The following is a 27,382-nucleotide window of genomic DNA, read 5'->3' on the forward strand; positions in this document are numbered from 1 at the left end:
GCCACCCGCAGCACACAGCCAATAGCAGCTAACGTAACTGTTTATGTTGATTGACACTAGGCTGCAAACACCTTGCCTGGCACGGCCAGACTGTTCTCAAACACTGTGAGAATAGTCTGAGACCCAGCTCCCGAATGGCCTCTCGAGGCGGACGAAATCATTCGTCCAATCAGATTTGATTATTTGCATGACGTGTTCTTAATGAGTAACGTCACTCTTGCGCGTCGGAAGTCGTATCTGCAACAACACAGATGGCGAACAGGAGAGCCGAGAATATGTTCCAATCCACAACACATCGACACAAGTCTTTGACAACAGTCCGTCTGAATAAACTTCTCCATTCGCCGCTCGCGCTAGTTTCTTGTTGCTTTACCAACGTCACATCCACCCGTCGCTGATTGGTCCACTCCGCTGTCTGTTTGCTGTGGCGTGCTCCGCCCTGGGAATTTGATCCGCCGGACGGTCGCCACTCAATCGCTGATGCAGCGGTGAGTCTGGAGTTCCAGGCTAGCAAACACCCTAGTAATGTCAGCCAACCACTAGAGGGCGGTGTAAACAACTCTCTACTTGGATTTGGATTGATGTGTCAAGAGGCACAGGCCAGATACAGTCATTAACAAATTATTTTGATATTTCTATGCGGCCAGGTAGCAAATGCGCCACGGACCGGTACTGGTCCCGTGTCCGGTGGTTGGGGATTAGCCTGGTACACCAGACTCAACGCTGTTCCAGCTATTGAGTCTGGCCACCATTCCCACGGAAACAATTTCCAGGGCGGAGCAAGCCACAGCAAACAGACAGCGGAGTGGACCAATCAGCGACGGGCAGACGTGACGTTAGTAAAATGGCGACCGCAGGACGATGGACTTGCGCGCGGAAGTAAACATACGAAGAGAGCGGAGTTTATTCGACATGGCTAGCGCGAGACAGACTGTTGTCAATGACTCGCGTCGATGTGTTTTTGGTCATTTAAAACTGATTTTACCGTGGATTGGAACATATTCTCGGCTCTGCCGTTCACCATCTGTGCTGCTGAAGAGACGACTTTCGACGCGCAAGAGTGACGTTGCTCGTGAAGAACACGTCACGCAAATAAACGAATCTGATTTGTCGATTGATTTTGTACCTGCTCGAAAAGGCCGTTAATGGGATGGTTTCCAGACTATACTATCAGTGTTTGAAAAATACAGGGAGAATAGTCTGGCAGAGCCAGGCTAGTTGGGGATCACTGCTGTATATCATCATACATGCATTGACTCTTGTCAACTAAAATTGCTTGGTCGAAACAAACTGTTGTCTAAACAGACATATTTCATGGATGTTGCTTCATTTAGGAGACAGACAGGCATGTAATTCTTGGAATGTTAATTATTGTGACCCTTGCCGTGGGTTAGCCTCACTTGATTCAGAGATTGTTACCACTGAGCTCCAGACAGACAGGCCTACACCGCAGCCTCACTAGCCTCTGTCTGGCCCACGTTGAGGTGGGGCTGCCAATGTCCTACCTTGTCTTCACCTTTATAGGCTTTTAGCAAGCCCTTTCCTCCTTGGGGTGGTCCGAAGGATTTCATAATGGTATGGATATAACGAAAGCTAAATTCTTGGCCAAAACCAAAAACCAAATATTGGATAAATTCGTCCGAAAACCCCAAAAATACACATGTGTATAATTCATTTTTTATTTATGTATTTCTTTAGGGCTGTCAAATGATTACAATTTTTAATCGAGTTAATCACAGCTTAAAAATTAATTAATCGTAATTAATCGCAATTCAAACTATCTCTAAAATATGGCATTTTTTTCTGTAAATTATTGTTGGAATGGAAATATAAGACGGATATATATGTTTATTATAACAATAAATCAACAAGATGGCATTAACATTATTAACATTCTGTTAATGCGATCCATGGATAGAAAGACTTGTAGTTCTTAAAAGATAAATGTTAGTAGTTATAGATATTTTACATTAAAACCCCTCTTAATGTTTTCGTTTTAATAAAATTTGTAAAATTTTCAATCAAAAAAATAAACTAGTAGCTTGCCAGTGTTGATGTCAATAATTACACAATGCTAATGATGCTGAAACCCATAAAATCAGTCGCACCCAAGCGCCAGTAGAGGGTGACAAAACACCAAAAAACACAAGTAACAAGTGGACATGACACTGTGCTGTCATTTTAATGTTTGAATGGGCCATGAGCGTTAAATGCGACAAATATTTTAACGTGATTAAGTTTAAAAAATTAATTACCGCCCATTAACGTGATAATTTTGACAGCCTTAATTTTTTTCTTAATTATTTCAATATTTTCCAATTAATGGTCTTTGCCTTGGCGTTGGTCCTGCAACCCCGGAGGCTCAATAAATTTCGTTTAAAAGGTGCCGATTCTGAAATCATATGGGAGCGTGTGTTCCCAGCAGAAGGCATCGTCAAAGGAATCTTTTCGCACACATCATGGCCGATGAAACCTTGATAAATGCTCTTTCTTGGGACACTCAAAAAATGGCTCTCCCAATTGCTAAGCTAAATGAGAACTCGATGTACATTTGTGTGGAACTGTAGCTCACAATAACAACTGTTCCGTTCTCTCCGAAAGTAGTAAAGCTCGTTATAAATCTATTACAATCTGTACCGGCTTTAGATGACCAGGTAGCCGGCCAAATTGGGGTATAAAATTGGTAATGATCCAGTTGTTGTTTATTGCGATCCAGGCATTTCCAAGCGGGTTCACAATCCAAATAATGGTGAGGGATTTCTTACTGCAAGTGACTTAAGTTGCTGTAAGTGGTCAGTGGTCATACGTTGTGGTCATAAGTCTGGTAAGTGTATCAAAGTGTTGTGACAGTTTAGGTGGTCAAAAAACTGTTTGGCTACCCCATCTGTGTCCAAAACAAATCTAGCCTCTCACTTCCATTTAAGCATACCTGATATGTGTCAGTTGATTAGTGCATCCTTTGCAGCTACCGTAGCGTCAACTACACAACTGCACATCTCCTACTCCTTAAAAATAAGACTGTGTTTTCTTGTGCAACAAGTTGAATCGATCAACAACCAGGCGAGTCGGCCAAGTTCTAGTGGTGAGGAAGCCGAGCGAAGTCACTCCCAGTCAGATTAAATGGAAAATGGCAGAGGGGAAGTGAAAGTCTTGGGAAAAAAATGTGACAAAAAGTGGAAGTGATTGTGTTATAAAAATATTATACTCAACCACTGCAAATGCATATGTATGATTTAAATACTATTTGTATACTGTTTGCTTGATTAAACGCCAATACTCACGCACAGGCTCAAATGCACTGTAACTTGATGTGGCGCGGGACATCAATCGATAGCAACTTCAGAACACGTGTGTAACAGTGATGAAGCAAATGTATTATATTTTCCTTCATTCAATAATTTATGTATATCTTTGATACCTCTAAATACTTCCAAAAAGCGGAATGTTGGCTGTGAACCAATAGATTTGCTTCTCGCCGTGGTTCGATGACGTCATCACTAGAGAAGAGGACTACGGTTCTTCACACTATTCGGTGGTAAACTTTTGGTCTTTAAACCCAAAACTAAAAATGCTATTTTTGCTATTTTTGTCCAAAAGCTTTCGGCGCCGAATTTTCGGTCACATCTCTACATATTAGCATGACAATTTAAAAGATTTAAATTAGGGCTGTCAAACGATTAAAATGTTTAATCGAGTTAATCACAGCTTAAAAATTAATTGTAATTAATCGCAATTAAAACCATCTCTTATATATGCCATATTTTTCTGTAAATTATTGTTGGAATGGAAAGAAAAGACACAAGACGGACATAAACATTCAACATACTGTACATAAGTACTGTATTTGTTTATTATAACAATGAATCCACAAGATGGGGTTAACATTATTAACATTCTTTCTGTTAAAGGGATCCACGGATAGAAAGACTTGTAATTCTTAAAAGATAAATTTGAGTACAAGTTATAATAATTTTATATCAAAACCCCTCTTAATTTTTTCGTTTTAATAACATTTTCAATCAAAAAATTAACTAATAGCTCGCCATTGTTGACGTCGCCGAGCGGTGACGTCACATCGGGCTCCCTGACGTTCTCCCACAGTGTCTTAAACTACATAAGGTGAAATACACCACAAGGTGTCAATGGCGAGTTTTAAATCAATTAGAGATCAAGCCAAGGCAAAGTCTGAGTAAGTTTTATGTGTATTTTCCATAGCTATTTTGATTGGGAATGCCAGTTCTCTTTGCGAGGAGCGCTTTTTTTTTTTTTTGTGGACATTATTTTTTTGAGGGATATGAATATTATTTTTGTTGTGCTTTCACTAAATTATACTGTAGCGACTTAACTGTTCCGCCTAAATGCATGATGGAAAGTTGGGCAACCATGACTGTCAGTGGTGACTGCAAATGGTATACAGTATGTTCTGCGTTGTATTCAGTGAGGCGTGTTAAGAACAACCACCTTTCCTGCTCCGCCCGAATGCGCAATGGGAAGTTGGGCAACCATGACAGTCAGTAGTGGCTGCAAATGGTATACAATATGTTTTGCGTTGTGTTCAATTAAGCGTGTTAAGAAAAAGATCATCTCTTATTCCGCCCAAATGAATGATGGGAAGTTGGGCACCCAACTTGGACTGTTAGAAGTGACTGCCAAAGCTTAAGCCAATGAAAGGCTCGGTCCAATGAACGCTTGTGTCCACTCGCATTTATCTGCCTTTTCGCTCTCAATGTGCTAAAACGGCGTCATTGTAAACTGTTTGAGGCAACGCATGAACAGGTCATTCCGTGCATGCGTTAATTGCGTCAAATATTTTAACGTGATTAATTAAAACGATGACCGTCCGTTAATGCGGTAAATTTGACAGCCCTAATTTAAATACATAAGTCCCTTACTCTCCCATCCCGCTATGGACAAGCAGTTACGTGCCTGACTGGTTTAAACAAATGGATAATAATTTTGAACAGTGGTCATTTTACCTAATAACAATAATACATAAATATGTTTGTATATCAAATACATTAATGTAATTGAAATCAACTAATAATCCCCCAAAAAACAATAAATTGAGTTCGAGCTTTGTCATGGACAAATAGAACTCATAAGTCAAGTATTCACACCACTTCCTTTCTTTATTTCGTGAATAAATAGGATGTCAAGCTTCGGGAATTAATTGTGTTCCACCTTTGGACTGAATGAATTTCTTCAAAAGCTTCACAAAAACCAATTTTACTCCTTAAAGGGTATGACAACACCTGGGGAAATGCTAATATTCCATCATTTATCCATCAATGCATGACTTTTGAATTCATATCATGCCACTTCGTGTAATTACACACATCGCAACACCAAGAAAATGATAGAAATTAGGTCGATTGTCAAGCTAAAAGGACCCGCCCCCGAGATGCCGGAAATCTAGCATATTGTGTGCGTGACGTCACTATAGGGAAACAACCGGCTCAGTGCTTAGTACTGAATGGCGGTGATGATGGCGGACAATTTTGTTTCTATTTGCAGCGACGAATCCGACGAAACGAACATTCTTCTAATGGTGACGAGGAGAGTTATGAACCTTTCTTTGGTGTTTTGGGTTATCAATTTGAGCCCAAACGAAAGCCAATGCAGCCTAATGAAAGGATCAGTGAGGGGAGCAATCACACTGATGAAACACCGGCGGCAACAGAATCACCGAATGGTTTGTTTTGCATTTCTTTTTGTGAAGCTGATACACCGTGACCGCAAAATAAAGTAATGTATAGAATAATTATCATTTAATATGCTATCATCGGTTTCGCTCTTCCAACCGACACAAATATGAATGGGATTAGAGGATTTGTTCTATATATTTTACGAGCGATAATTTATACATGTGTCCAGTCCTATATCCAATGCGTGATGTGTTTTTTATTATAAAAGAGTACTCACTCTGGCCATTTCCCTCCTTTGCTTTGCCTGGGGTGGTGAGGTGGTCTCATCAGAGCCAGTCATCGTCCTCTTTCACCGGGCACCGCATCTGCTTTCAGCAGCAATTTCTTAGCAAAGCCTGATTTCATTTGCCCATAGTTCGTATAGCTTTCAGGTGTAAAATGTGCACCACACAAAACTGTGCCGGAGGCTGGGTCTGCAAAATTAGCCCTCTTTGCACTGACGAACTTTACTCATTGTCTGCGTAGTCCAGCTCTTTTTCTCGCGTTCGGGAACTCATGGGTACTACATTGCGACAAATGGCTATTTGTAAACCACATAGCATGACAGGTTTCAACCATTTTAGCGATTTTTTGATAAAACACGAACGCAACTCTCTCGTCGATAAACAACGATGGCACCTGCCTCGACCTTTTGTTTCCTTGTTATGACGTCTCCGCCCCATTCGGCTGTTTCCAGAACACTTTCGGAAATGTTCGTCATTTTCGATCTATTTTCGATAATTGCTCATTAATGTGATTGATTTTTTTGTTAACTTTATCAATATTTGTTATCTTGGCACATAACGGTTCTATTGATGTCTCACACCCACTTTGCGTTTTCATACCCTTTAAGATATTGAGTATACTTTACAGTTAATGTACCATGAATATGTGTTTTTTTATGTTGGAGCGTGGTGGTTAAGTATCATTGCAGTGTTATCAGCACTTATAGCATTTGGTACTTTCCATGTTGTGACCTAAATATCTCACGACTAAAACCTCGCCAGCAGCTCATTAACATTCCATTGCAACTCTAATCACTACTGCAACGTGTACATGAGTGTGTGTCTGTGTGTCCGTGCATGACAGACAGGGAGCGAGAGGTCGTACACGTGCCGTGCGGCAAATGAGGACCAAGCCAAAGTTTGTGGTGTCATGTTCAGTGCCAGTGGTCAGCAAGGCACTGATGTGTGTGATGAGTTCCATCGATTCCTCTCCATTTATTGTCAAAACCTTTTCACATCTGAGACTCATTGAGATGTGTTTTCATTAAACGTGTATAGCCAGGGAATAAACAAGACGTGCCAAAAAGGAAGTACTATCTTTAGCTTTTGGGCCTATTCTAATTAAATCATAACATCAATAAGCCTCATGTATGTTTCTTTCTCTTTATGCAGAAAAACTGTATAACTCCAATGGACGTGACTTGAGAAGGGCACTTTTCTCACTGAAGCAAATCTTTCAGGTAATACTGACTGAAGCTTGTTGTAGCGCCCATGAATTTATAGTCAATTTGTTGGAAGGGTTGCATAACGGTTTGGTTACTGTGGTGGTTGCGCTTGCCACTTGTGTGATGATGGGGATCATCTTCGTGGCATTTTACGTGTTCTTTTCATGAGTTAAGAATTTGCCCCCCCCCAATTGAAAAGAACATTAATTTGGGTTCAAACACTAGTGGTGAAATTAACAAAGTAGAAATACTTAACAAAGAAGAGATACTTTGCTACTGTTAGTGCAAACCAGCACTTTATTGCCACCTGCTGGGACGGAAGATATAACACAATCAAGCAGAATGTATTTCATCAATGTTTGAGTGTTTAACCTGGCATAAAAACCATTTATTTCATTTTATTTCCATTTTTGTATGCACCAGGATGACAAAGACCTGGTCCATGAGTTTGTGATGGCTGAAGGCTTGACATGTCTAATCAAAGTGGGTGCAGAAGCAGACCAGAACTATCAGAACTATATACTAAGAGGTATAGCGCACGCCAAAACTGACCCACGGTGAAATATTTTTTCCATTGTGCAATCTAACAGCTGCTATATATTCACGCACATATATTAGTTTTATCTTAGAAATTGGTTGTTCTTGTTGTATCTGCAATATTCTGCATCATAACAAAATGAAGCTTCCCATGTCCTTCTACTTACAAACAAAAGCAAGCAATTTATACTGCTGCTTTTGATTGTCATGTCGTGTCAAGTGTTATTTACTTAAGTTTTATTATTTCATAAGGGCAAAGTCCGCTGTATGTCATAATTTGTCAGACGTGCTAGTTGGTTTCTTGTTATCCATTTCTTGTCCTATGTTTGACAGCACTGGGCCAGATCATGCTATATGTTGACGGGATGAATGGTGTCATTAGCCACAATGAGACAATTGAGTGGCTTTACACACTTGTTGGCTCGAAGGTACACATCAACTAAAATGCATAAAGGCTCACCTTACAGATTAATAAAATTGTTCACTGTCTCCTAGTTTCGTCTTGTGGTAAAAACAGCTATGAAGTTGTTACTGGTCTTTGTGGAATACTCCGAGTCCAATGCACCGCTTCTCATAGACGCCATAGCCACAGTGGATTCTAAGAGAGGTACACAGATATCCATCATTTGGAATTCTTATCCATAGACTTCATAATGTATTGACGGGACACGGGGCACGGGGCAGATAAATAGGGGACCTGCATTGTTGGCGAGGCAGTCAAAGCTGACCGAGTGGAATCAAATAAAAAGAGCTTTTTTCGTTGAAAATTCTTGTGAATAAATGCCTAAATCCCTGATTTCGTTATAGATATGAACGTAAAACAATCTCGATTCTTGGTTAAAAGCAAAAAAAAAAACGTGCAGTATAGCATTTATTTTACGTAAATATTGCGAACAATGATGCTAATGCAGTAGCTGCTAATTTCTCCCATTGATTTTTTTCAAAATTTGATTTGTTTCAAAATGCATGCATGGCATGAAAAATATAATAATTACCTTGAATCCTCAAACAAATAACTCCTGAGACAATCCTTCCTCTTTGTATGCGGTACAGCTTTCGAACTTTTTTAACCTAAATCCGGCGTTGGCTCGCTGCATGTGTTTGAGGATAACTGTGACCGACTTCGACCGACTGAAGCGGAGTGTGGGGCGGCCCCCTACTTGAAGGCGTGGCACAATGTCTGGTGAATGTGTCCCGTCTTGCTAGTCTGTTCGTAAATGTAACTACAGGCCACCTCATGTAAACAGAGCTTTTCCGGTGAAAATTCTTGTGAATAAATGCTTAAATCCCCGAATTATTTATAGATATGGACATAAAACAGTCTTGATTCTTGGTTAAAGGCAAAAAAAACGTGCAGTTAGCAATTATTTTACGTAAATATGTCGAAGTACAATGCTAGTCTGTTAGTGAATGTAGCTAGCGGCCGCCTTATATAACAGAGCTTTTCCAGTGAAAATTATTGTGAATAAATGCTTAAATCCCTGAATTCTTTACAGGTATGGACGTAAAACAGTCTTGATTCTTGGTTAAAGGCAAAAAAAACGTGCAGTTAGCATTTATTTTACGTAAATATGTTGAAGTACAATGCTAGTCTGTTAGTGAATGTAGCTAGCGGCCACACCTTATATAAACAGAGCTTTTCCGGTGAAAATTAATGTAGCTAGCGGCTGCCTTATATAAACAGAGCTTTTCCAGTGAAAATTAATGTAGCTAGCGGCTGCCTTATATAAACGGAGCTTTTCCGGTGAAAATTCTTGTGAATAAATGCTTAATCCCCGAATTCTTTATAGATATGGACGTAAAAAAGATGATCTGACCCGTCAATACCATTATGAAGTCTATATCTTATCACAAAAAGAGTTTTTATATGGTTAACTGGTGCTTCCAGGTTGCAAAGCGTGGTCCAGCGCCATGGAGATCTTGCAAGAGAAAGACGGAGTTGACACAGAACTGCTGGTCTATGCTATGACCCTCATAAATAAGGTATTTAAAATATATGACAAAGAAGGGCTTGTCTGTTCAAAATGTTTGTAGTATTAGTATTCAATTTCTGCCATATAACGAGCAATTTATGGAGCAGGGGGGAATATGCCCAACTTTGTCCTGTTTCGGCAGACATTGGCAGCCTTACCAGATCAAGATTCCTTCTACGACATGGTAGACGGTCTGGAGGAGCAAGGAATGGAGACAGTAACTCAGAGACATTTGGGTCGGAAAGGCACTGATCTGGACTTAATTGAGCAGCTCAACATCTATGAGGTTTGCGTATTACATGTAAAAAATAGCCAAAAGTAGTGTTACTACCGTTTTAAAATGTACTGACATTCGTCCATCAGTCTACACTCCGACATGAGGATGGCGACGACGACGCCCAGCCTCCACCAACGGGGCGACGTGATCGGCGGCGAGCGAGCATTGGGAGCGGGGATAGACAGTGCGGGCTGGAGAGGAGACGGAGCCGCAGGGCTTCTCTGGGCCGATCCGGGCACGCGTCCCCCTGCAGTCCTGCGTCACCTCAGAGGGCGGGCTTCCACCCTTTTAGTGGACAGAGGGCAGAGGAGATAAGCGAGAGGTGAGTGAATGGAGAAGATGTAGACAAAGAATCTTGTTGGTCAACAAGTCAGTCATCACTGCTTACTAAATTTGTTTTGAATGAGTTGAAACAACTTAGGAGGGGGAAAAAACTCTGACTGTTTGTATCAACACTTTCTGCTCCAGAGCACTATCAGGTTGCCTTCCATCCATGTAAGTTCAAAAGTTCACTGAGTTCGCTGAAAGAAAGATCAGTTTCAGACCTCTCCTGTGGTCCTCTAATACTTTTCCTACCAAAAATCCATGCATTCTCACCTTCGTGATATACTGTAGAGACTAATGTGAGATGCATGAGCAGTAAATCACTCGTTTTTTTTTTTTTTTTAAATATGTATACACTGCTGGCCAAAAGTATTGGTACCCCTGCAATTCTGTCAGATAATGCTCAATTTCTCCCAGAAAATGATTGCAATTACAATTTGGTAGTAACATCTTTATTTATTTTGCTTACAATGAAAAAACACAAAAGAGAATTAAAAAAAATATTAAATCATTATCATTTTACACAAAACTCCAAAAATGGGCCAGACAAAAGTATTGGCACCCTCAGCCTAATACTTGGTAGCACAACCTTTAGAAAAAATAACTGCGGACAACCACTTCCGATATCCATTAATGAGTTTCTTCCAATGCTCTGCTGAAATTTTAGGCCATTCTTCTTTGGCAAACTACTCCAGGTCTCCGAGATTTCAAGGGTGCCTTCTCCAAACTGCCATTTTCAGATCTCTCCACAGCTGTTCTATGGGATTCAGGTCTGGACTCATTGCTGGCCACTTTAGAAGTCTCCAGTTCTTTCTGTCAAACCATTTTCTAGTGCTTTTTGAAGTGTGTTTTGGGTCATTGACCTGCTGGAAGACCCATGACCTCTGAGGGAGACCCAGCTTTCGCACACTGGGCCCTACATTATGCTGCAAAATTTGGTGGTGGTCTTCAGACTTCATAAAGCCATGCACACGGTCAAGCAGTCCAGTGCCAGAGGCAGCATAGCAACCATGTTTGACTGTGGGGGACTGTGTTCTTTTCTTTGAAGGCCTGTTTTTTTTTTCCTGTAAACTCTATATTGATGCCTTTTCCCTAACAGCTTTACTTTTGTCTGACCAGGGAACATTCTTGCAAAACATTTTTGGCTTTCTCAGGTAAGTTTTGGCAAACTCCAGCCTGGCTTTTTTATGTCTCTGGGTCAGAACTGGGGTCTTCCTGGATTTCCTACCATAGAGTCCCTTTTCATTTAGACGCCGAAGAAGTTAGTCGAAGTTCTTTATCCACCATCCGCACAATCTTTTGTTGAAATCTCTTGTCCATTTTTCTTTTCCGTCCATATCTAGAGAGGTTAGCCACAGTGCCATGGGCTTTACACTTATTGATGAGCCTGCGCAAGGTAGACACAGGAACATTCAGGTCTTTGGAAATGGACTTGTTGCCTTGAGATTGCCCATGCTTCCTCACAATTTTGCTTCTCAAGTCCTCTGAGAGTTCTTTGGTCTTCTTTCTTTTCTCCATGCTCATTGTGGTATACACCAAGGACAGAGATTGAGTCAACTTTAATCCATTTTAACTGGCTGCAAGTGTGATTTAGTTATTGCCACCACCTGTTATGTGCCACAGGTGAGTAAAAGGTGCTGTTAATCAAATAAATTAGAGAAGCATTTTTCAAAGTGTGCCAATACTTTTGTCTGGACCATTTTTTGGAGTTTTGTGTAAAATAATAATGATAATTTATTCCCCCCCCCCCCCCCCTTTCTCTTTTTTGTGTGTTTTTTTTTTTTTTTCATTGCAAGCAAAATAAATGAAGATATTACTACCAAAGCATTTGTAATTGCCATCATTTTCTGGGAGAAATTGAACATTATCTGAAAGAATTGCAGGGGTGGCAATACTTTTGACCAGCAGTGTATATTAAAAACACTTTAAAATAGGAATGTTTTGTGTACTTTAAAGTCCATTGGTTTACTCCAAGCAAGTACCCCTCACTCGCACAGAATTGTGTTATAACTCAGCCGCACTTCCCTGTATGCCAAGCATCCATTGCAGTGTGTATTTTAACAACTAGAAAAACAAGGGGGAGACAAAGCATTTCTGTCATGTATATTGTACAATGTGAAACTCAGACTATACAGATTCATTCCATGCATGTTTAAATCAGGGTTATGATGGGTAACGAAAGATTTAATGCGCTAATGAAATTAAGGCTTGGTCATCATCTAACCTCCATTAATCAACTTCCTTTACCTGTATTTCATCTAAATATTGTGGATACTGATATTAACAATGTGTACTGATGCTATTCTACTGAAATGCTGCCTTTTTTCCAAATACTTCTGAAACCTATCCAACCGTCTTGATGTTTACCCCCCGGCCACTAATTGCATGATGTGTGAGGCAAGAATGTGTTAATCTGAATAATAGGAGAGTCCTGATTAATCATTTTCATTTTTTATTTTTGATTTGCTTTTAAGTGTATTGCTTTTTGACCTTCCGTCCATCCATCTTTGCATGTAATCATACTTCCTATTTCATCCCTGCCTGCTTCCATAGAGATGAGGAATGTGAGGATGGACTGATAAAGGTGTATGAAGAGGATGAGCCTGCACTGACTGAGTCTGATTCAGATGAAAACGATGACGCTTTTTTATCTAGTCAGAGTAGCTCAAGGTACCACAGGATAAACTCCATGTTAAACAAAATTTATATGCTCTTCTAAACTACTAGAATATGTTCACTGTTGGGCCAGTTTCCCATTGCTTTCCAGTTGTATTTACATCATTTAATGTTTATTCCTCTTTCTAGCTCGGTTAGGCATCTTCCTTCCATCATTCAACGGACAATCCAGTCCATCACCATCACATCTAAACCCTTACATGAGCGCGATCTTGGGAATTGGAAAGAGCCTCCTGCAAGCCCCTTGAGCCCCCCCTTGACACCCATGTCCCCTCCTCCCATGCCCTCCCCACTCAGCCCTCCCTCACTTTTGGCTGCCCTGTTGGCCAAGAAGAGGGTTACCAGCACTGTGCCAGCCACCAAGGAGATCAGCCCGCCGTTGCGTGGCAGCTCGTATCCCTCCCCCGAGCACCAGCCCTACAAACCCCACTCGCCCTTTCACCTCTTTTCCTACGACATGGATGAAGACACGTCACTCCATTCTCCATCCAAAGCGTATGCGGAGACGGACAATACGGCATCTTCAAGGTCAGGGGGACAACCATACTTGAATTTTCCTCTTAGGGTTTTGGCCTATCTTCCAGCTTTTACTAGTCACCATCTCAATATTGAACAATTCTTCTTTGGATCTTCAGTCTGTTTGTCACGGCTCTTTAAGTCACTTCACTTTCCCCTAATTCTGTCACTGAAAGACTTCACCACTTGTTAGAAAGACTCACTTTGGTTCTCAGCACAATGCTCCTCGCTCCCCGCACCCTCACATTTTTCACTTTTTCACACTGCACCTGTGGAACTCTTTGGATCCTCTTTTCACTTCTTAACTTTCATTTGCATTCAAATGTGACCTTTGCACTTTCTCAGTATTGTTTATCCGCATTGTTCCGTCCCATGTATTTCTATGTACTTCCCTGTCCTCACCATCTTGTTGCATTCATAAGCAATTAAAGTATTTTATAACAGCTACTTAGAATGGCATCAATTACTAGCACCTTTTAAAATATATGTACATAGATGCCTATAGGGACATAGCCAGAGGTGGGTAGAGTAGCCAAAAATTTACTCAAGTAAGATTAGCATGACTTCAAAACAATATTACTCAAGTAAAAGTAAAGTACAAGTCAAAAAGTATTTGGTGAATAGAATACTCAAGTAATGAGTAACATTGTGAGTAACTGCTTATATTTTTGCTGGATTTTTTTTTTTTTTAAACAATGGTTTTTTTTTTTTCTGAGTACAAATTTATCTATATGGACTGTTCTTATAATGATACTACACAATAACCCATTACATAACCATACTAAGCCAAAAAACAATACAAAAAAAACCAACTGTCAAATTCTGAGCATGACTGCCCACTAGTGGAGAAAATAGTTCCGAGTTGGAATAGTGAAGAGTTCCTGCATGATAACTATTTAGAAATTAAAAGGATCATATCTCCAGTTTTCCGTGGTCATTCAGGGCCAAATAAAAACTGGTAAAGGCGTTAAAATCCACGCTTTCGAGTCATGTTGAGGGCAGCGCTCTATATAAAATACTTCATATTTTATGGTGCTTTAAAGACGCCACACGATTGAACAGAATGACGTGAAGATAGAACGGCAAACTTGCGTCTGATTGGTATAATGGAGTCATGTGATTATTGTTGAGACATCTCATTGTTTAAATCAGAAGAGCTACCCCGGTAATACACCAGGCACGTCTCTACTCCTGGCATCGTTGGCAAAAAAGAAAAAAATTAATATGTAGAATAAAGAGGGAAAATGTAACTCTGTGACTCTTGTGTAGCCCAAAGTAGCGGATTAAGAGTAGCGTTTTTTCTTCGCAAATCTACTCAAGTAAAAGTAAAAATTATAGCTTAATAAAACTACTCTTAGAAGTACATTTTCCTCAAAAAGTTGCTCAAGTAAATGTAACGGAGTACATGTAACGTGTCGCTGCCTACCTCTGGACATAGCCGTACCATAAATAGAAATGTTAGCAATTGACACCCACCCAAAAAAAATTGCCAAATTAAAATTGCCTATAGTAATACTTTGAACCGATAAATGTAATATATCTATCTACGGTATGTACTGTATCTAAGCAGTTTTATTGCACTCTACTTGACAACAGTGTGTACTTTCCAATCAGCTAGGGCTTTAGCCATAGGGCCATCTTGTGGCAATTTAGGGTGTTACGAAATTTTATTGAATTAGTGAGTTTTACAAAAAATTGCTAAAGTTGCAAGCACTGTCGAAGAATTTTTCAAAAGTTGTTGAGCCAACTGCACATTGCTTGGGAAAGCATTTATTTGCCTCAATTTCTAGCCTCTGTCTGGATACTCATAATGTCTCTTGTGTCTCACTGCCACTGTGTTTCCTGTACTTTTTCTTTTCCAAGGAATGGAAGTCTCACATCCTACTCATCTCACAGCAGCCCCACCAGTCCAAGGTGAGGACAGCTGACCAACAAGCACCCACACTTCATCATGTGTTGTGTGTATCTGCATGATTCCAGTGTGCATTGTTTGTCCAACCATGGGATATTCCTCCAATTAGCTCAGAAATGGAACAAATCATGTATTTTGTATGATATAATGCCGTCATTTTCTGACTATAAGCCGCTACTTTTCCCCCTCATTTTAAATCCTGCAGCTTATAGTCCAATGCGGCTTATTTGTTGATTTATTTGTGTTAATAAGTAACACTATTTGGCAGTGGCATTATAAGACTGTCATAAGAACGTCATAACGAATGAATGAATGAATGCTTATGACAAATGTCACTAAGTGTCATCCGGCAAATTATGTCACTAACTCCATTTATGTCCAGCTCGGCTCTTTTCATCCATTCAAAAGTGAGATCATTTGCCGGATGACACAAAATGACATCTGTTATAAGCATTTATTAATGCTCATGACAGTGTCATGTCATAACTATGATTGTCTTATGGCGCCACTGTCAAATAAAGTGTTACTAAATACCATAACTAGCAATCAATGAAACAACTGGAACAGTAACTGAAAAAATGATTAGCACAGAACATGAATTTTGATTGTTATTTACATTTGTGGTGCTGCAATGCATGCTAGGAGGCATGTTGGACGACAACAGTGTTGACAGCAGGTGGCAGCAGAGGTTGACTGTTTCCACCTAAGGAGCAGTGATGGCCAAATGAAGCTTCTTGAAGCAATGAAGCTTTGCAGCCAATTGGTTCAAAGCTTCATGGTGGTTCATTTGGTCTTATGACAGTCTAATGATGCCACTTTCAAATAAAGTATTAATGTATAAATATTATTATTGGGTACGGTTAATATCTTTTGGTGTAAATATCCCACAGTACATGAGGACAGCTGCGGCTTATAGTCCAGTGTGGCTTATCTGTGAACAAATGTTGTTTTCGTGTCAAATTCGGTGGGTGGTGGCTTATAGTCAGGTGACCCTTATAGTCGAAAAATTAGTCTGAAAATTAGTCAGTAGGATGCAGATGCAAATGTAACTTGCTAAATTGAGTAAATTAAAATAATGACCCAATAAGAATTTGTTATTTTCTCCTTAGGCCTCCTCTGGGGGGACTCCTGTCCTCCTCATACCGACAACATCAGGAGTCCTTGGCGGCCGAACGAGAACGGCGCCGAGTAGAAAGAGAGGAGAGGCTGCAAAGGATCGAACGAGAGGAGAGGAACAAACACAGGTGTGCCCTACATGCATTTTTATAGGCATTACTTTAATGTGCAGGGTGGGGAGGGGACTCCCAAACCTCTTTAATTTCAGCCAGATAATGATACTCCTTTGCCTTGGGGACATTCACAAACAACCCCCACAAAAGAAAAAAAACACACTGTCATATCTTCTCTATGTGCTTGTTGCAATTCTTTGCTTTAAGGACAGAAAGCTCTAAGATTAAAGTCAGAATTTTAACTTTAAAGTCAGTATTCTAAGAACAAAGTCAGAATTCTGGCTTTAAAGTCAGAATCTTGGCTATTTTTTTCCTTCTTCCATACATATCTTTACTTAAACTTCCTGTTTTTTTTGTTTTGTTTTGTTTGTTTGTTTGTTTTTGTGTGTGTGTGTGTCATAGCCGAGGCTATGTGGATAAAATGGAAGAGGCCAGGGTGGCACGGGAAGAGAGGTAAGCATGTGCACCCAAAAGATGCATATTTCATGCGATGTCTTTAGAATCCTGACATTGGTGTATTATTTCCAGGTTTTTATTTTTATTTGTATTTTTTCTATCTTTTGTTCTTGGAAGTAGCTGGTCATTTTAGAACTACTGTCACTACCAACAAACAAACAGCATACTGATTATGCTGATCTTAAGATGGCTATCAACAGTATTATATAAACTCAAACTGCTTTCTATGGAACAGTCTGTTCACAAACATTGCACACATGGAGCTACACACAAGCCAATCGACCTCACCAGAACAAAATACTGTACAGGCACATTTAATGAGCCCATAATGATGTTCATATATAGGAAAAATCTCTCACCAGATTATATTTGATAATTCTGAGCAGAGTTGCTGCTGCAAAGAAAAAGAAAAAAAAAGTTTAGTTGCTGCTTCATTGTTTATGATTTGGACTCCTTCCTGTTTATTTTCTGTTTCAATGTTTAACCATCAAGAGTGCATTGTTGTTCCTGGTGGCCTCATTCCCAATGTACCCTCCCATCGTTTTAAGCAGCATATTAATGATCGGTAGCATTCAAAATCTCACAATATAGAAGTTAGCTGTACAAAAGATAAAAGATTTATTGTTCTCAAATTTACACACTGTTTTTGTGTCGTTATATAGTTCAGGACATCTTCAATGCACTTACAAAAACAAAACTTTCAAAAAGCTTCGAAATATTATGCCTGTTTTTATCAAATGGCAGGGCTTGTGTGTAAATTAGACTAAATTCTCATGAGAACTTGCCCCAGCTAATATCCGGAACTAAGTTGTCACTAGCACATTTGCATACTGATGCAAATATTTCACACTTCCTCCCCATTGGAGAATCGCTAACCTGCAAAAACATACTGTGTGTGTGAGGTCTCTCGCTCATGGAAATATTTTACATACAATTCCTCACCTTGTCAATAGGAAACCTTATTGTATGCACCCAATCAGAAGGCTTTTTGAAGCAAATTGCATTTGTATCTCAAGAGTCTGCAGACTCATTCAACACAATACACAGTTGGCCACACTTCTTCACTCACTCCAGGCCATGCTAATACACACACAAAGCTGTATCCAGTTCCTTTGGACCTCTGAAGTGGTCTGATGCTAATGAACTCGAAACAGAAGCGCCTCATATTCATGGGAAAGAGAGGAGGGGTTAGTGGAAGGAGCTTAAATAGGGTCCACTCTCCTCCCTCAATCGCCAGCTGGCAGGTTGCATGGCGACAAGGGACCAAAGAAAGACGAAATAATGTTTTTTTTTAATTGAAACAAAACTTTTGTAACCCACCATCTCAGGTATAAAAATGTGGAGCGCTTAGCGGCTGAGGAGTACGAGAAGGAACGTATCCCCCGTGGGCCGAGGACGCGCCCTGACCTCGACCTGACCTTTGAACCCTCTGATGCTTGGTCATCGTCGAGGCGCAGCAGCACCCCGTCCTCGACCGCTTCTCAAGAGGAGTGCGAAGCCGACAACGAAGCAGAGCCCATTTCTAGCCCTTACGCACCTTCTGAAGCTGGTAAGACTCACTGGCAATAGATGTTATTTTATTTTATTTTATGTTGTCTTATGTTCAGGTCAATTTATGTTCAAAATTCAAAGTGCTTTACATCACATGAAGACCATAAAAATCACATTTAAATCAACACAACGTAAAAACCAAGACAAATGATCACATCTAATCACAGAATAAAAATAAATAAATAAAAATAAAACAAAAATAAAGATAAAGCAAAAACTACTACTAATAATAATCATTGAAATCAGCAATGAAGATAAGCACAATAGGAATAGAAGGCAGGTAGGTTGAAATATATAGACAGTTATGGATATGCAGTGCCAAACAAAAGCGTTTTTAGCCCTGATTTAAAGGAGCTAACAGTTTTAGCATACTTCAGACGTTCGGGTAACTTGTTCCAGAGGTGAGGAGCATAATAACTAAATGCTGCCTCACCCTGCTTGGTTCTTGTTCTTGGAACATGCAGAAGACCCGTTCCAGACGACCTTAGGGGTCTAGATGTCTCATAGGAATCTAACAAGTCAAGCATGTATTTTGGTCCAAGGCCATTAAGTGTTTTGTAGACGAGCAGTAGTATTTTATAGTCTATCCTTTGACTCACTGGAAGCCAGTGTAGCGATTTCAAAACCGGTGTAGTGTGGTCCAGCTTCCTTGTATTTGTAAGGACTCTGGCTGCAGCATTCTGTACTAGCTGCAGCTTCCTGACTGATTTTTTATCAAGACCTGTAAATATACCGTTGCAGTAGTCCAATCTGCTGAAAATGAATGCATGCATAAGTTTTTCCATGTCTTGTTGAGTCAGAAGCCCCTTAATTCTGGTTATATTTTTTAGGTGGTAATAAGCGGATTTAGTGACGGACTTTAGATGGCTATCAAATTTTAGGTCTGAGTCAATAATTACGCCAAGGTTTCTGACTTGATTTGTAGCTGTTAGCGACATTGTGCTAAGTTGGCTGCTTATCTTTGACCTTTCCTTTTTTGGCCCAAAAATGATCACCTCTGTCTTCTCTACATTTAACTGGAGAAAATTCTGGCACATCCATTCATTGATTTGATGAATGCATTTACTCAGGGAGACTAAGGGACTATAATCATGTGGGGACACAGAAATGTACAGTTGTGTGTCATCTGCATAGGCGTGATAATGCTAAGTTTTTCCCAGAAAATGATTGCAATTACAAATGATTTGGTAGTAATATCTTCATTTATTCTGCTTGCAATGAAAAAACAAAAGAGAATGAAAAAAAATTAAATCATTATCATTTTACGCAAAAGTCCAAAAATGGGCCGGACAAAATTATTGGCACCCTTAGCCTAATACTTGGTAGCACAACCTTTAGACAGGAGAACATTCTTCCAAAACATTTTTGGCTTTCTCAGGTAAGTTTTGGCAAACTCCAGCCTGGCTTTTTTATGTCTTTCGGTCAGAAGTGAGGTCCTCCTGGGTATCCTACCCTAAAGTCCCTTTTCATTCAGACGTCGACGGATGGTACAGGTTGACATTGTTGTACCCTCGGACTGCAGGACAACTTATTTGGATGTTAGTCGAGGTTCTTTGTCCACCATCAGCACAATTTTTTTGTTTAAATCTCTCGTCAATTTTTCTTTTCCGTCCACATCTAGGGAGGCTAGCCACAGTGCCATAGGCTTTACACTTATTGATGACCAGTGTTGGGAATAACGCTGTTATAAATAACGCCGTTACATAACGGCGTTATATTTTCAGTAACGGGGTAATCTAACTAATTTTTTTCCGCCGTTACAACGCCGTTACCGTTACTGATGGTCAAAAGCGGTGCGTTACTTACTTTGAATAAATTGAAGAAACTACCAGCCGTAGCGAGTCTACTCTTCTCTGTTTATTTGTCATCCAAGACTTGGGGTGCGTTCAGGTTCATGGCAATGAAAATAGTAAACACACATAGCCTGCCTTTGCAAGAACGATGGAGTTGCCGTTTGGATACGGTCATAATGTGCAAGTCCTGCACCCATCCACAGCAAAACTGTTCGTAGCTTTGTAGCGATTTGTAATTTCGGAATCGCTGAAGTGTTTAGTAACATACACCTAACAATAAATACAGCAGAATGTCCATTTCGCGTAATTGTGGAAGCCAGTCGACATCTTTACTCCATTTGTCTTCGGCTTGCTCGTAAGGGTCAACATTGTTCACATCCTTAAGTTTGATCACATATCCGTTCTTTGCCTTAGTAATGGGTTTGTCTCTTTATCGAACCGGCAAGTCAAAGTTTAATGTCCCGCGAGCCAGACCTGCTTCCAATATGGCTGCGATGTTGTCAAATCTCACGTGAGCCCCCATTCTGTGACGTAAACGCTCGAGCCTAATAGCGCACGTACTTCAGAGCCGGTGTTTTCACACACAAACCGGAACAGCACATGCGGCAAACACACAGACACAAAACAGATGCAGAGGGATATGATGGCAGAGCATTCAGAGGAAAATTTGTCCTTTACGAGTGGAGATATAAACACTATTTCAAGTTGGTCGAAATTAAAGGAAAGAACGTGCATGTAAAGTGTAATTTATGTCCCGGGGCAAAGCTTTTGTCGACATCTGTGGTAAGCAATTCAAATCTGTTTATTTTTGGTGCACTTCAAGTGTAGGATAAATCTGTTGCTAGTGAGGTGCAATAAATATTACAAGGTTCTATGACACAACTACCTGTCTGTTCTTCTCTATTCAACTGACTCGAATAGTGCTCAGAAAATTTCTAATTCTTTGACATACATCAACGTCTTTTTAAAGTAACGGAAATTGTTACTTTCCCTGGTAACTAGTTACTTTTACTATAGAGTAATTCAGTTACTAACTCAGTTACTTTTTGGAAGAAGTAGTGAGTAACTATAACTAATTACTTTTTTATAGTAACGTGCCCAACACTGTTGATGACACTGCGCACGGTAGACAAAGGAACATTCAGGTCTTTGGAGATGGACTTGTAGCCTTGTGATTGCCCATGCTTCCTCACAATTTTGGTTCTCAAGTCCTCAGACAGTTCTTTGGTCTTCTTTTTCTCCTTGCTCAATGTGGTACGCACAAGGACATAGGACAGAGGTTGAGTCGACTTTAATCCATTTTAACTGGCTGCAATTGGGATTAAGTTATTGCCACCACCTGCTATGTGCCACAGGTAAGTAACAGGTGCTGTTAATTAAACAATTTAGCATCATCACAAGAAGCATCACATGATTTTTCAAATGGTGCCAATACTTTTGTCCGGACCATTTTTGGAGTTTTGTGTAAAATGATAATGATTTTTTTTTTTTTTTTAATCCTTTCTCTTTTGTGTTTTTTCATTGCAAGCAAAATAAATGAAGATATTACTACCAAAGCGTTTGTAATTGCAATCATTTTCTGGGAGAAATTGAGCATTATCTGACAGAATTGCATGGGTGCCAATACTTTTGGCCAGCACTGTATATTCCAAAAATGTAATAATATAAGGTAAAACCGAAGTGGGAGCTTGAGAAAAAGTGAAGTCGAGGTGGTTATATGAAAAAAGAAAATGAAAGTAGGTGAAAGGGTGAAAAGGGCTTTTTTTTTTTAAGTGCTTTATTTTTGGGTGAACACACAACCTTGGGGTGTGGTACAGTATCTCAGTCGGGTGAGGCTATGAGGCCTCAAGGCATCGTGTTATTCTAACCCCGCCGGCATCACTGTGAGGACTGTACTCCCAAGTTGTGTTTCGATGCAAACAGGAACTGGGTTCTTCATTTCCCGTTCATATTCCAGGTGCCACCACAACCTAGCTTTGTGTGCCTGGGATGTGGTTTCGCATTAGTCAAGTGTTGTTTGTTTTTCTTGTGCGCGTGCGTGCAAATGTGTGTGAACCATGTGCGCTTGTCCAAACATAAGTCCCCTTGAACACTGCAAAGCCAAGTGTTAAACTGTGTTTCTTTGACACATTGATATGATCATTGTGGAAAATGAATGCGGCTGTTTTTTTGGGTGACAGGCGAGGTTGATGACTCCAGGACCAGAGTAGAAACTGAGGAGAAAGAGCCCGAGGAAGAAAAAGAGGAGCAAGAGGAGGAGGAGGAGAGAAGGGAAGAAGAGGAGGAAGTGCAGGAGGAAGCAGAGGTAGAAAGCGAGGAGGAAAGCGAGCAGCAGGAGGCTCAAGCAACGAAGGAGCATGAGGATGTTGAAGAGGACAGTGGCATATTAAGCGACAAGGAGCGACAAAATGAGGAGGTGAACGAGAAGGATAACTGCTCGGCCTCCAGCATCTCCTCAGCCAGCAGCACCTTGGAGAGAGAGGAGCGAGGGAACAGTGAGAATGGTGAGTAAGGCTTTAAAAACGCCTTAGAGTCTAACATATTTAAGCCTCACATGTTTCCCTTCACCGTCTATCTTTCAGACCTCAAAGAAGAGGTAAACAAACAGTGCAGCAAACTCCTCAACAGTAAACTCTTCATGCTGGACATGTTGTACTCGCAAAACAAGAAACCTTGTGAGGAAGAGGAGGATGCAGAGCTCGAGAAAGAGGAAGGAGAGGGAGAGAACAAAGAGGAGACTCATAAGGACGTTGACAGACAGGTCAGTGATGGTAAAACCGATGACAACAGGGAGGAAAAATCGGAGCAGCGGGGAAGCATACGCCAGTTTGCCGAGCGCTTCGGAAACTTGATCAAGGACATTGGCTGCTCTCACCCTCATTCGGACAGCCAAGCCAGTGAGCTCATGGCAATCACTCCTCCCAAAAAGGAATCAGAAACAATATGGGACCAACTCTTGGCCAGCCCGCGAGAGCTGCGCATCGGTGACATAAATTTCACCGACTTGACAGAGGACGACGACACGGACGTCCTGAACACTGCTCTGATGGGCAGCTATGGCGACCTCCCGCCTCCGCCGCCCCCACCTCCTCCTCCATTTGCCTCGATGACCTTCCCCTCCTTCCCTCCACCTCCGCCTGTGCTCGGCACTTGTCCGCCAGCTCCTCCCTTGTCGGGGATGATGCTCCCTCCTCCTCCTCCCCCATCGTTCAGCTCCTTAATGCCTCCTCCTCCTCCTCCTGAGCCTCCGCTCTTCAACAAGAAAAAGAAGACTATCAGGTTATTCTGGAATGAGGTGAGACGAGTAAACATGAACTCAGCATGTTACATTAAATTACACGTCTAATATTTTAGTACTTGGCATGTCCACACATGGTCAGCTATTTTTTTTATACATAGTTTTAAATAGCATGTTGGTATTTCCCAGACGAGGCCAAGTTACGTATTTTGCATTCGAATGATCTAAAGGCACAAATTATATTTATACAATCAAATATTGATTTTACTCACAAATGAATGAAATTTTGGCAAGTTTATTCAGTCAAATAAGTCTGAATGTGTGTAGAAGTTACACAAGTTAAGCAGCTTTATTTATCCACCAATGTGCTTATTATGATTAAAAGTACAGTGGTATGTAAAAGTATCTGATCCTTCTGGAATTTCTCACATTTCTAAATTGAAATCACCATCAAATGTGATCTGACCTTTGTCAAAATCACGCAGATGTAAAAACAGTTTAACTAAAACCACCCAAACATTTAAAGATTTTCATATTTGATTGAAGATAGCCTGCAAACAATGACAGAAGGGGGAAAATAAGTAAGTGAACCCTCTCCCTAAGGAGACTTAAAGAGCAATTGAAATCAATTTTTACCAAACAATTTAAGTCAGGTGTGTTCCCAGTCACTAATGAGTGGTTTAAATCTGCCCTGCCCACTGTAAAACACACACCTGGTAAGAAATGTCTTGATGAGAAGCATTATCTGATGTGCTGTGTCTGATAATGGCTCGGTCAAAAGAGCTGTCTGAAGACCTGCGATCAAGTATTGTTGATTTGTATAAAGTTGGGAAAGGATACAAAACCATCTCTAAACGTCTGGATGTTCATCAATCGACAAACCAAAGGAGTTGTCTACAAATGGTGAGAGTTTGGCTCGGTTGCTTCTCTCCCAAGGAGTGGCCGTCCACCAAAGATGATGCCAGCAGTTCACCGCAGAATACTCAGAGAGGTAAAAAAGAACCCTAGAGTGTCTGCTAAAGACTTACAGAAATCACTGGCACAGTCCAATATATCAACTATATGTAAACTATGGCGAAGAATGGTGTTCATGGGAGGACTCCACGGAGGAAGCCACTGCTGTCTAAAAAAATATATTGTTGCTCATTTAATGTTCACAAAAAGGCATGTGGACACTCCACAGAAGTTTTTACAAAATAGTTTGTGGACTGATGAAACCAACACTTGACAGTTGAAGCTAAAAAGAGGATGGATACTGCAACAAGACAATGATCCAAAACACAGGAGTAAATCACCTTTAGCATGGTTTCAGAAAAACAAAATACACGTTTTGGAGTGGCCAAGTCAAAGTCCAGACTTGAACCCCATTGAGATGCTGTGGCATGACCTATAAACAGCGATTCATGCCAGAGGTCCCAGGAATATGACTGAACTACAGAAGTTTTGTAGAGACGAATGGGCCAAGATTAGTCCTGATCGATGTGCCAGACTGATCTGCTGCTACAGGAAGCGTCTGGTTGAAGTTATTGCTGCCAAATATTAAATGTGATATTCTTGTACTTATTCCCTCCCCATTATGTCATTGTTTGCATACTATCCTCATTAAAATATGAAAACCTGTAAATGTTTGGGTGGTTTTAGTTAAAGCAGACACTCTTTTTTCATCTGTGTGAGTTTGACAAAAATCAGATCACATTTGAAAGTGATTTTATGCAGAAATGTGAGAAATTACAAAAGGTGCAGATACTTTTTCATACCATGTTGTATATAACAGTCAACTGATTTTTTTAATTTTCTTTTTAATTGTTTTAGGATCAGAAAGGTACACCACAACCGTAATTTTCGGACTATAAGGCGCACCTGACGACAAGCCGCCATCCACCAAATTTGACACGAAAACTGCATTTGTTCATAGCTAAGCCGCACCGGACTTTGAGCTACAGATGTCCTCACTGTATTATGTATTACATTTAGTCCAAAACATATTAACCGGTAACACTTTATTTGACAGCAGCGTCATAAGACTGTCATTAGACCATCATAATCATGACATGGCGAATGATCTCACTTTTGAATGGATGTAAAAGATCAGAGCTGTACATAAATGGAGTTAGTGACCAAATTTGCCGGATGACACTTAATGACATCTGTCATAAGCATTTATTAATGCCTATGACAGTGTCATGTCATAATTATAACAGTATTATGACACCACTGTCTAATAAAGTGTTACCTATTACCCAGATAAATCAACAAATAACCCACAGGATTCAAAATGAGGGAAAAAAGTAGCAGCTTATAGCCCGAAAATTACGATAGTAATAAAAATGTGTGTACAAGAATGTGTTTTAACAAAGTGCATCCTCACTATGTGTGTTTAGGTGCGACCTGAATCACCACACAAGGACCACAAGAAAAGTGGAGATTCTGTTTGGTCCAAACTGGATTCAGTGAAATTAGACACAGCCAAACTGGAACATCTGTTTGAGTCCAAGTCGAAAGAAATGCCTGTGACTAAGGTAAGATTCAGAGTCCTTCAGTGGCTCTCTGAGTTCTTCCAATATATTTAAGGTTAAGCCAGGTCATGTGTATTCTGATTCAGATCAAACAACTCACTTTTTGAGAGTCCAATAACGTTTCCAAACAACAGGAGCAGCAGTGCAGCCTCACACACATTGAATTTACCGAGTTTCGAAGGACTTACAGCCGAGGTCTGCACAAGCTCTTAACATAACAACATGAGTCTGCAGCTACGGTAGTCTACTCCATTTAAGCTGTCACAGTCACTAAGGCAATCCTCAATGTGAACGACCACCATGACTCAAAGCTGTGGATATAGCTTTCTTTATAATTTGGAATTTCTGACTGAAAACAGAGATCAACACACCGTACGAAAAGGACAGTCCACCACTTGCTATTCATTCCTAAAATGGCCACCACTTTTGTTACATTTTTGAATACTAAGTTACCACAGTTACTCTATGTATGTATAAATATCAGAAACTAGAATCAATTGCAATTTGTGATGCACAACAATTCATAATAGGGGCATTACAAGATAACAAAATGATGATATATCGCTTTGCATCTCAAAAGGTAATCAATATGCTCATGCCAAGAATAGAGATGTCATTTTAAAAAGGTGTCAATGTTTAAACAAAAAAAGGACCAACAAGCTGCTACCAAAATTTTCCACCTTGATAGTGTCTTAGTTAACTCTATGGCTGCCATTGACAGCGCTTGATGCCCAATCCATTAAGACTGGGAAAGGTGAATGAACATTTACGAACGAGCGTTCACAGTCACTCGTTCCAATTTTCCGGGCATTTACAGGTCACTTTCTGGTCATCTTAGGGTGTTACAGGTCACTTTCTGTTGAGTTTGAGTCACTCCCTATTCATTTGAGAGATTCCCAGGTGACTTCCTGTTCTTTAACCCAAAATCAACAGGAACTCACCCATAAAATACCCCAAATCAACAAGAAGTGACCTTGAAATGCCCTAAAATCCAAGGAAGTAACTGAAAATCAACATGTAATGAGCTGAAACGGCCAGAATTACCTCGATGTCTGGCATTGGCTGCCACTGATGGCCACAGAAGTGGGAGGGGCCCGTTTGAAGTGGGAGGGGTTCATTCACTGCCACCCTCCCAGTTCAAATGGATTGGATGTCTACTAGTGATAAACTTTCAGCAGAAAGATGAAAATAGCCTAATTTTCTGTCTATTAGTTGTTTTGTTGAATATCTGAGAATGATTTCCTGATCAA

At 40.3% G+C, this 27,382-nt stretch overlaps 1 protein-coding gene across 6 annotated transcripts in view; it reads left to right on the forward strand.

The window, feature by feature from the left end:
* The window catches only part of fhod3a (formin homology 2 domain containing 3a), a 77,674-nt gene that overhangs the window by 40,854 nt on the left and 9,438 nt on the right, over window positions 1-27,382 (forward strand). For 3 of the 6 annotated variants that reach the window (XM_057827907.1, XM_057827908.1, XM_057827910.1), the window contains exons 4-20: window positions 7,082-7,149; window positions 7,558-7,663; window positions 8,005-8,099; window positions 8,167-8,278; window positions 9,560-9,654; window positions 9,787-9,930; window positions 10,008-10,243; window positions 10,390-10,416; window positions 12,799-12,915; window positions 13,051-13,449; window positions 15,301-15,351; window positions 16,459-16,593; window positions 16,981-17,031; window positions 18,363-18,583; window positions 22,559-22,882; window positions 22,961-23,673; window positions 25,998-26,135. In XM_057827907.1, coding sequence (XP_057683890.1) covers window positions 7,082-7,149; window positions 7,558-7,663; window positions 8,005-8,099; window positions 8,167-8,278; window positions 9,560-9,654; window positions 9,787-9,930; window positions 10,008-10,243; window positions 10,390-10,416; window positions 12,799-12,915; window positions 13,051-13,449; window positions 15,301-15,351; window positions 16,459-16,593; window positions 16,981-17,031; window positions 18,363-18,583; window positions 22,559-22,882; window positions 22,961-23,673; window positions 25,998-26,135 — 3,032 coding nt within the window. The remainder of the gene's footprint in view (window positions 1-7,081; window positions 7,150-7,557; window positions 7,664-8,004; window positions 8,100-8,166; window positions 8,279-9,559; window positions 9,655-9,786; window positions 9,931-10,007; window positions 10,244-10,389; window positions 10,417-12,798; window positions 12,916-13,050; window positions 13,450-15,300; window positions 15,352-16,458; window positions 16,594-16,980; window positions 17,032-18,362; window positions 18,584-22,558; window positions 22,883-22,960; window positions 23,674-25,997; window positions 26,136-27,382) is intronic. The other 3 variants (XM_057827909.1, XM_057827911.1, XM_057827912.1) reach the window with 3 other exon arrangements.

This window comes from Corythoichthys intestinalis, chromosome 22 (genome assembly GCF_030265065.1).
Source record: "Corythoichthys intestinalis isolate RoL2023-P3 chromosome 22, ASM3026506v1, whole genome shotgun sequence".
In the NCBI taxonomy this organism is placed as follows: Eukaryota; Metazoa; Chordata; class Actinopteri; order Syngnathiformes; family Syngnathidae; genus Corythoichthys; species Corythoichthys intestinalis.